General features: G+C 41.3%; 1 protein-coding gene across 1 annotated transcript in view; it reads right to left on the bottom strand.

Annotated features, from left to right (window-relative positions):
• GNB5 (G protein subunit beta 5) overlaps positions 1-255 on the bottom strand; it is a 19,162-nt gene extending 18,907 nt beyond the window's left edge. The window contains exon 1 of the mRNA XM_009276599.1: positions 32-255. Within this exon, the coding sequence (XP_009274874.1) occupies positions 32-143 (112 nt within the window). The 5' untranslated portion in view covers positions 144-255. The remainder of the gene's footprint in view (positions 1-31) is intronic.
• Positions 256-11,230: the final 10,975 nt, after the last annotated feature.

Here is an 11,230-nt window from a genome sequence, read left to right as displayed (position 1 = left end):
CCCGCAGCCCTCGCGCCCCGGCCCCACTCACGCTCCACGTCGTGCAGCTTGGCCCGCTCCTCCTCCAGCTTGCCCTTCAGGCTCTCGGCCTCATTTTTCAGGGATGCCAAGGTCTCGTTCTCATGCAGCCCCTCGGTTGCCATCTTTGCAAAGGAAGCAGGGAGAGAGACGAGATGAGAGCGGGAGGGAGGAGGAGTTTGCTTGCCTGGCTCTCAGGGATGCTGCTGAGGCTCCTGCTGCCTCAGCAACGGCGCCGGAGCCGGCCCGGGCTCCCTCCCCCTCCCCATGCTGACGTCCAGGGCCGGAGTGGATGCTCCTCCAGCCCTGTGTGCAGCCAGCACCTGACCAGACACCGTGCGGAAAAACACCCGTGAGAGCCAGCAGCCCTCGCCAGCCCCGCGCTGCAAGGCAGCACGGCAGGCTCGGCATCCCTGCTGGCCTCCAGGCAGGCAGCTGGGACCGGCCTCACCTCCTGCCCTCCTCCTACCCACAGGCTTCCACCAGCAGATATTTGCTGTACATCCCGAGCCATTTTCACAGCCCCAAGAGGATTCATTTCCCCAGAAATACATGCAAAAGGGTGTTTCTGCTTTGCACCCAAACTTGTTTGTACCAGAAGTTGCACACGCTGTGGGGGAAGGGGGGGAGGCATCGGTCACCCCAATAGCATTTTAAAATACCAGACCGGGAAGACAGATCCTGTCCAGGCTTAGGAAATCCCAGCTCGGCTCCATCATTCCCTTATACTCCTATGGGTAGGGGTGACTAGGAGACTCAGTCACTCAGAAGGTCTCTGGCCCAGCTCCTGTGCCAGCAGGGCAGATGCAGTGGTGTGAACCCTTCTTTCTACTATGCTTTTAATTCCTCATTTTTAAATTTTGTATTATCAGGGTTTCATTCTTTTGGGGGTTTGTTGGTTTTTTTTTTTTTTCCCTTTTTCCCCTTAAACCAACCACCTCTCTTTCCCCTGCACACAGATAAGCACATTAGGGTCTGTGCCCTTCCCAGCCCTCGAAAGGGACCAGTTTCCAAAACCCCAAAGGGAACGAAGAACCCTCCCGTTGGGTGCTGGTGTGAGCCTGGGGCACAGTGCCACGGCTCTGCAGGCCCTGCTCGGTTGCAGATGGGGAGCGTGTGCTGGGCACACGGAGCTGCTGACGTTTCCAGAGAAAGAGCCGTGGCACATGGCCTTGCGGCTTTGTGTTCCCTGGAAGGGGAGTTCCTTGAAAACGTCCTCTTCTTATTACAGTAATTGTCCTTGATCTACACAGAGTAACTTTGCTCATATTGACTCCCATTGTCTCCCTTTAGCCAGAAAATAGACAATCCAATGGCTATTGTTCAAGCTGGAGATGTGCCAAGATTGGAAAGGGAGATAAGAAAATACGTGTTTGCAGCTGTTGTTTAGACTCTGGGCACATCCTGGACACACTGTGGGTCCCAGAGAAAATAAAAGTCCTTTCCCACACTGGGCTTAGCAGCAGTATCACTGTCGGACCAGGATGCACGGGCAGAGCCGCTGAGCTCTTCGCTGTCACTCTGGAGGCTGAGCTCAGGTCCTGGTCTGGCCACGTGCTCAAGGTCTCTCTTAGTCAGTGGATCTGCAGGCAGGAGCTGGGTTACTTCGCTTGGAGAGTCAAACACAGCGGATGTGTTTCCAGTCTTCTCATTGTTCACAGAAACTGGTGTGACTTAACCCCACCAGCCTGATGGCCACGCAGGCAACGCCGAACTTGATTTTGAACCCTGAACTGAACTGATCCAGCTACATTCAGTATCACAAAAGAAAAAGTAGGTAGTATAATCTATGGAGTTCACATACGGCTGGATATAGGAACATCCTTCAAAGCCCCTCAGAGTAAACAGCACATTGGAAATGCCTTCCAGCACACTGACAGCGCCCAGGAAATAAAAATCCAGTATTTTTAAAGTGATACCAAAAGAACAAAAAAAAAAGCATCTTTTAGCAGGAAAGTGACAGGAAGCTTCTAGCGTGTTATCTTCATGTCTGAAAAATTAAACCAACTTACATCAAACTCAATAATGCATCTATGTCCTGGGGGAGTGGCAGGGGAAGATTTTGAAGAAGAAACTTCATTTTTGAAGGATTTTAATCCATGGCAAATGCCCTCTTTCTGACACCTGATAAGTGCAAAGGGGCCCAGAAGTTAAATCCAACAAAAAACAGGAAATTTCTTTGCCTTGATAGGAACGCATCAGCTCTAAGGAATTTGGCTTAGATAACACCTGTATGTCAGAGAGTTGGCACGGTTCTGACAGTGAAAAACCCTGACTTTCTTGCCTTACTGATGTGAACAGCCTCACTGCCTTGGGGAATGGGATTAAAAAGTCTACAAAGAACAGCACGGAAGGTGAGAGTCTTTGGCAACCATACATGTTCAGACTGATACATGATACTAGTCCCAAGATGACAGGGATAAGCAGAGCCATGAGGTAAAAGAGAAGCCTCTACCGAACAGAGTGAGCTACAGAAGTGTGTGATACATTACGTGTATTTCATTAGTTTGAGTTTAAAAAAAGAAGTATTTAGCTCATCTGACCAAGCTGCTTAACTACCCCTATAGTCGTTAGTTAACCATGCAAAAAACACAGGTTAGAGTTAGGCCATTTGGGATCTTTAAATAAAATGAACCAGGGTTGGATTAATTTAGAGGATAACACAGTACTAGGTCAACTAAAAAAGAAAAATGTTACCATTTAGTAAACAATCAAGTCTTTTTGTTTCTCCCTTTTCATAAAATCCAACCATACTGAAGGCAATATGCTTTTAACAATGTATTAGCAATTGCTTAAAAAAAATTGTAAGCAGTAAATAATTTGTGAACACAGTATTAAAATTCACTATGCTGAAGGCATGTTTAATCTGAAATGGCAGTTCAGTCAGCAGCAGTGGATAAAGTATAGGTCCCTCTTAGTCTGGTCTCTGCTTTCAGATGAGTTTCGAAACATCAGCACAGGACAAAAGGCTGTGAAAACATCCTGCACAGGACGTATGGTATGCGGAATATATGGAAAAGCAGTAACAAGTAACTGAACTCCACTTCGTAATGTTATGATCCATTAATTGTGCATTAACGACTGGCACATAAAAGTATATGTTGCTGTGGCTTCATACTGACCACCACCATTCCCTAGAAAGCTGACCACTTCCAAACTGGATGCTATGTCCTCAGCGGCAGTGAGCTTCCAAGTTGCCTAAAACAAGGACAGCTTCTTATAAAAGACAGCTTTTTTTTCTCTGACCCTTCCCGATGGAGCAAAGGCAAGTTGACCCTTGGCTTCATATATTTTGATGCTATTTTGAGGTAACCACTCTGAAAGTAGTCAGCTTTCTATAGGGCATTATTCTGTGGAGCTGCTACAGAAACATTAATCACCACGAACTGTGGCAAAACCAGTCATTACTACAATCATAAACCTACCTTCCACACGTGGCAAATACACCAGATTGTAGCGATGGGGATGCATGGAAGAAAGTTGGTACTGTTCCGTTAATAAGGACACTGGGGAAAATGGAGGGTCTAACAGCATGTCACAAATTGTTGCCTATCTCAAAAGTTAGGTCTTTAAAATAAGTTTTCACTCTCACTAGTTCACCAGCTGATCTCTTTCTAAATTGTAAGGTAATTTACTAATGCTTCTGTAAGGAGACTAAACCAGCAAACACGGACCGAGTTTCTACTGATTAGCACCAATCTCCAAAGCAGGCAAAACCCCAGAGGGAAAATACTATTTTGTCTAAAAGGCAAACAATTGAAGTAGGATGATCTCAACACTGGGAATCAGCAATTTCTAATTCTGTTATCCCTCAAGATATGTTGGTTTTGGGGAAATCACAAAGACTGGCTGATGAAAATGCATGTGTGCATCTGCTGGACTGAAATTAGGAGTTGCATGTGCAAATCAGGAACTTGCCAAAGGATCAGCCAACTACACACCAGATTATACACATGCATCCACAGACACGTGCACAAGTGTGGCAAGGATATATTGTGCATTTTGATATAAGCCAAAGCATACCCACAGCTCTGAAAAATCAGTTCAAAAAAGTAAAGGATACAATTTCCCTACCCATATGTATTTCAGTGCTAGTGCAAAGAGCTCTCTGTGTTCTGAATATTTGTTTTTAAATCTTTTACAAAATAAATATGAAGCAGAAAGCTAAAGCCAGATCTACCAGAAAGCCCAAGACCCTACTGCAGTGCTAATAGGAAGCCTAACAGGCTGTTAGGTACTGACGCAATTCTTCCTGAAGTCTCAATCTGCTCCCACCTAGCAGCTGTTTCAGTTGGTGGGAGTCTAACTTCCATAATGCGAATAATAAGGAGAAAGTTGCAGGAACTGTAAATGACAAACAGCCAGTTTCCTGCAATTCCAGCATGCATTTATCAAGTCATGCAAAAATTTACTGGATAAATAGCTATTTATAGGCTGTTGGCCAAGAAGGATCTGAACAAAGCAGCAATTTCAAAGTCAGGAGAAGCAAACAAACTGGGAAGGGTCTGTCTTTTGTCTTGCAGTCATTACATTTTCCTCCTAAACAATGTAACGCATGAGAATTCACTGGCTGATGCAGCACACTGTACACACCGCACCACCTACAACCACCAAATCAGTGCTCTCATCTGCCTGTAAAACAGTGTTTTGTAAACACAGATGGTTAAACCTTTTAGCATTCCTGCAGAGATCATTTCATCTGACACTCAAATGCAAGAAAATATTGGGCCCTACCCAGTCATGGTAGAGACCAGTTCTGAGGAGGAAACAGTAAAGGATGTCTTCTCCAACTGATAATACACAATGGTTCAGGAAAATAAAATAAAACTACTCCAAGTTGGAGTGTAATCAGGACAACAAAATTCTTAAGTTTACAAAAGGAGTTTTGGAGACCAGCTCTTCAGTAGCCGCATAGGTTCATGACCTTAGCTTTGTATTTCATCTAAAAAACCCACCATGATCTTTCTAGAACAGTGCTCCCTACCAGGAGAGTGGGATACCACCTCACCAGTAATTGCTGGAGATTAGAAAGCCTCCAACATCATCCCTTCTTCATGCAGGTATTCTGGCAGGACCTGCTGGTCAGGCTAGCAGGTTTGCTAATCTCCCCCATTACCACCTCCTGTGGTGATGCACACACAGGGTGACAGAAGACACTCCACCGCTGCGCAACCTTTTCCCACCTTATCCTCTTTGTAGCTACCTCCAGCTCTCACCCAAGTACTGCACATAGCGTACAAGACAACATGGTCTCAGCATGAAATGTGGGCCACAAAGGAGTTCTGACAGCACTTCACTTGTGTCTCGTTTTTATTGAGACAGACTGGATGAACTTCATATCCCCTAGTCACTAGTGAATGAGTTTATTGCAATGGCTTCATCTTTTTTTGTTAGGTTCTGTTAAAGGTAATGGGAAACACTCCAGATGATAGGCCAAGCAGACTTGCACACATATACCCCAGAGTTTAGACAGGAACAAAACATCTGCACGGCTGAGGAATGCGGTACCCTAGGGGAAAAAGCTGGTGGCCATTTTCCAAACATAAAAAGTATCCTCGAACCCTGGGGCTGCCTCTGTTGCAGGCTTGTGGAAACACCAGGTGTCTGCAGAGGTGTTTGTTTGGCAGTCTACAGGCCTAGCAATGCTTATTTGCTGTCCAGAAAAATCCAACATAACAGACCATTAACACATCCAACCCCCATTTTTTGAAGTCTTTCCACATTCTGGCTGATAAAATCAGTAACGTACCATTTCCACACACAGTGAGCAGTAGCTGAGTTGTTCTGATTTGACGTAAACAGCCCTAAGGGGCTTCTCTTTGGAGCACTTGTCACACGGACCAAATACAACTGCTAAGAAGGTCTGGTCGCACATCTTTGCGGTTCGAGAGAGCTGAAAGAGACGGAGAAGAAGGAAAGAGTGCATTCCAGTCCAGCACAAAGCTTCCCACTACTGCTCTGCTAGCTAATGCAGCTTAGACCGTATATAGACATCTGTAGGCTGGATCATCTCTCTCTGTGACTAATCTCTGGAGCTTGATGAACTGTCACTATATGCAAGACAGTCACATGCTCTGCAGATTATATTTTTATGAAGAAAAATACAAAGCAAAATATATATTGTGTTATAATGTGCGCTGATTACACATCCTTATAATGTGCACTGTGCACGTGGATTCACTACATGCAGGAAATTACTTTTAGTTTTTACTTAACTACTGTCAGCAGACAGTAACCAGAAATGTGTAACAACAGCTGGATTTGTGAGAAATCTGCACTGATCAATATTTATTGTTTTTCCACTGCACTATTAAATAGTCAGTATTATGCATTATTTTTAAAGCTGAAAAGATGACCGTAGGATTCAGTCAGCAGCTACGAAAATATTATGAACAACGTGCTGCTTGAGCAGAAATTGATGCTTCAAGTACACTGAAAGCTGGGTCATTATAAACCCACTTTTGTTCTCAAGCCAGGCATCTCTAGGATCAAAGGACTATCATCAACAGAGAATTAAAAACTACTTGAGAGTCAGAAAAACAAAGAATAATAATACTGTAGTGTCACTTTTCTCTGTACATTTTTCATAGGGAAAATGGGACCTTTCACCACATCTAAAATGAAAGCTTTTAACATTATTTAGACATGTACATAAATAATGAGTTTATGGTTAACAATTAGAAGAAGCTATTACAAGACACATTTAAATGGAGCAAAAGAAATTCAATGAGCTATGCAGATTTTAGAATTTGTTTGGCTGGACATTATACGAAAACCAAACCAAACTTTATTCTATGTACCTGCCTGCCTTCTGCTGCTTATTCTTAAGTATTTCAGTGGACTACTTGAAAAATGAGATGATAAACTCAGAAGTCCCGCCCACACTCAAGTCAGTAAGTTTTGCTGTTGTCTCCAGGAGATGTGTAACTTCATCCCGAAATGTGTGGGAAGCAATCTGTCCTGAAAGGAGCTACAGCGCATTAATCTGAAATTTGCACGGAGCTTTCAGCCAGCTACACGCAGTCAAGGAGATTTACATTCCATTTGATGAAAAGCAAGAAATACATCCTGAAGTTTTTAATTCATTTTTTTGCAAACAATGAGCCGGAGACCACACGCTGCCATCCTTTCAGGGAGCTTCTCTGTGCTAGTATTGCTCATAGATTTAAAGTGACTACAGCACCAGGGCTCAGTTCTACTAGATTCTTAAAATTGGACGTTTACAACTGAATAACCTGTTATTCCGAGGTTCTTAGAATTAGTGGTTCCCGCTGAGGGCAACTCAGCTGACATAATCACAGATTTATATACGTGGTGTGAAGCCTCAAGACACTAGGCCAGCTAGACTTTGGGAGGAAAACTTTCACTTCAGAAGAAGCGTAAAATTAAAGTATTACAGGGAAAAAGGCCATCTTATTTGAACAAAATATCATTACTAGATCTAGAGACTTTAGACAAGGATCTATTAGGCTTGGAATAAAAACTCTGGGCAGAATTAATCTCTGATAAAGTGTGAGAATTTGCTGGAGTAACATACAGGGTGAATCATACCTGCTATCAGTATTTTACTTCAGATGAGATTATGACATATTAGCAAAATTTTGCTACAAAAGAAGCCAACAAAACTTCTGAATAATTTAAAAGAATTATTGTACCTGAAATTGTTTGTGATAATGATGGATTTGTATACTATTTTAAAGATATAAACTATTTAAACCAAAGAGGTCTAAAAAGATTACAACTTCTTGCACTGTAGCCTGAAATTTTAAACTTACTATGTTTTTAAAGTTACAGTAGAAATTTAAAAATGGCAGCATGGTGAAACATTAAGAAATATGTTACTTAGAGAGAAATTTTGTACAATGAATCTTGTTGATAAATATCCAAAATTACTCACCTTTTCAAACAGCAAGAACCTGGAGATTCTCAAGATGACCAAATAAGCCGTGTGCAACTGCTAACGTAGAAAGGCAACCTTCCTATTAAGTCTACTTAAAGGGTATTTAAAGCTCAGCCTCTCCGGTTGTATCACCTCAGGTCAGTTATGTACTGACGATTATAGTTTACAGGCTTTATTTTAACTGCCCTCTTTCAGAATATAGAATAAAGAACATAAACTATTAGGCAAACAAGATCTTACCTGCCTGTTCCATATAGCAGCAATTTTTGTATGGTTTCCAAATGTTAAAATTTAAACATACGGGGGAGGTGACTGATGACTGATTTTTCCAACTATCAAATTGACATTCTGACAAACAACACTGTCGATGTTAAGTCTATCTCATATTCTTAACGAAATTTAAAAGTAAAAAAAATTTATTAGTGTCCATGCTGGTTCTTCCTTGGATATTCTTTTAGTATTCGCCTGTTTTAAGATGATAGATTTAAAATCAGTAAGATTAAAAATTGCTGTTTTGCACTATTTTAAAAAATTTGGGGGAAATTTATGAAAACACATCTGAAAAATTTAAAAAGTGCTGAAGGTCACATCTACTATTGAGACTCTACTGAAGTCACTGAAATCATGCCATTAGATGTTTGCATTTGATAGTCAAGAGGATCTGAGACAAAATGAGGGGGGGGGAAATTAGGTCTCAGCCCAGCAGAGACTTGGGTAGAAGCAACCTGTCCTTGTCTTTTTTATTAGAATATTATGGGAACACAGGACTGAAAGGGACCACCTATGGTGCTGAGTCCTAGTCCCAGAAACTGCAGGAGTCACATGCCTAAACGCATCCAAAGATGCCAATAGCATCTTACGCATCTCTCCATAAGCCATTTCAGTGCTTTTCCACTGCAGTAAGGATCATCATTCGACATTTTCCCATTTGAATGAAATAACTTCCTCCTTTACCATCATTCAAGGAAGGTTAACCTCAGTAATGCCTCTTTCATGTATCTGTCATCACTAAAACTGCTCCTTATATCTAGAAGAATTACAGATAACAAACAATTTTGTACCTACGCACTGGTTGAAGGCATTAATGTCAGCAAAAGCAAGATAACTTTCTGAGAGCATACAGTAGACACTGATAATTTTTAACTTTCTTTTAAAAAATATATTTTGTTGTTTGCATACACAGTGTTAATAGCGTACTTCACACAAACCTCTCAAGGTAACCTAGCATCAAGTTGTCAGAGCAATTTTCCTTGATCAGCAATTTTTTTCATAAAGACATACATGCCTTCTGACACTTCTATGTGATGTAGACCTAAGAGTGGACTGTGATTTTACTCATACCATCCCAGGTAACAGACATACAGCTCCAGTAACTGTAAAAAAAAGGCTCTACACATGTTACAGCAACAAAACTTACTTGCATTAAAATATTTACCGAAACTCCTGAGGAGCCTTGGACAGCAGGACTTCCAGTTCTGACAGGAAGACACACAGTGTTACAGCAAAGCAACTGGACCATCAAATAAATGTTTATGGTGCAATACAAGACTGACAGTATTCACTAATGTTCACATAGTTCTTAGTAACTTCTTTCAAATGATCCCATACTGAAAACATAACTGTTGCATCACTCAAAGCACTACAAATTGATTTAAAAGCTACTTTATTTAACAGATTAAAATACTAGTCTACCTACATGTCTGTGATATTTTGTACAGCTTTTATTGTTATTGAACAAAACAATTTTTCCTTCATATATTTTGAATATATCTCTGCGGATATCACCATGAATATTTCACTGTATGTAGTAAACACCAAGAACACTGCATAGCAAGAATGATTCCTTCTTTATATTTACAGATTTTTCTGTGAAATTCAACAAGCAGTACTAACACTGTGTAATAAAAAAATCACATCAATTGTTCCTTTCTGTAGTATTTAAATTAACTAAATTCATTAGAATGCCTTAAATATTTCAAAGCTTTAGTACTCAATTTTAATAACTATGTCTAATAGACTAGCTAGAAAACTAGCATTATTTACTGAGGAACTTCTAAGTACAGCCATCACTGTGGTGAGGCGAGTGCTGTTTCTCCAGTTGTTCTGACAGGGTCCAGTACTAAATGAAGTTACTGTTTGTTGCATTCTGACTACAGGGAGAAGGCTGAGCAAAAAGAGGACCACTTCTGCTTCTAAGGATCCTGCGATTGAAATGAAATGAAGATGAAATGTAAGGAATTAAGCGTGGTTTATCCGTAAGGCCAGACCACAGTAGCTGCATTCACCCCTACTCAGTGTCTGGACTGGAAGAGGGAAACCAGCAAAAAAGAAAGGGAAAAAGAAGATGGGCACATGTGTGCATACTCAGTGTATATTCTGAAATACACTGCACTAGAGATGGACCCAAACCAGATGACTCCTGTTTTTTAGAGAAACAAGTTTGTCATTCAAACCTGGATCATGACATGAATTTTATACCTGACTTTTCTACTATAATGTCTGATATGAAAATCCAGACTTGTCACTGCAGAGAACAAAACTGAAATCAGTCTTCAAGAAGAGCACCTGAGTCCTTCCCCTGGCTGAAGAGCTGTCTGGTGTGCCTGAACTGCAAGGCAAGCATTCAGTGAGCCAAGCCAGCATGCCTAGAAAAAGACAATGTGGGTTTGTAACAGCAATTCTCTTGACTCATCTCAGTTCCCCAGTTTCAATGTAGCTATTTATATTGATTTTTTTCAAACAATTGTGGAAGGACCTTCCCTTCCCTCCTACTACAGTCTTCTGGAGGAACTGTTATAAAAGACTACTTTAATGAAAGAAATAAAGGTGTAAGAGTATAGAAGGGTGAAATACACTGCAAAACAGATCCAGTATATCAAGGCAATGAATAGAACTACCTTGGAAAAAAATCTCGTTACAGGAAGAAGTGAAGGCAAGGAAAATTGTAAAGTAATAACATTTATCACATGGCAGTCTTCCCCTCTGACTGGTGCTCACAGGGCACCAATGCAAACTTGTCAGATAAATGCTTTTCTTGTCAGGTTTGGGCTAAAAAACTGTGTGGTTAGCTTTGTGTCCAGCTGATGATATAAAGTCATCATTGTAGGACTGTAACGAAGTGGCAAGAGTAAGCAAAGAGAATGAAATCACAAGCTGAAGTTACTCCTACTTTTTAAGTCTTGATGCAAGAATGAGTTTTTAACAGTTTAATTCACTGCAAGCTGCCATACTATCCACCAGCTGGAGAAGTGAACCATGAAAGTCCGCCCATCTTTATATAGTCTCTGAGGAAATACCAATGCACTGGTTTTA

The sequence above is a fragment of the Aptenodytes forsteri genome, unplaced genomic scaffold (genome assembly GCF_000699145.1).
Source record: "Aptenodytes forsteri isolate BGI_AS27 unplaced genomic scaffold, ASM69914v1 Scaffold1, whole genome shotgun sequence".
In the NCBI taxonomy this organism is placed as follows: Eukaryota; Metazoa; Chordata; class Aves; order Sphenisciformes; family Spheniscidae; genus Aptenodytes; species Aptenodytes forsteri.
Note: the sequence above shows the minus strand (reverse complement) of the source record. Positions and strands in the feature narration are given on the sequence as shown.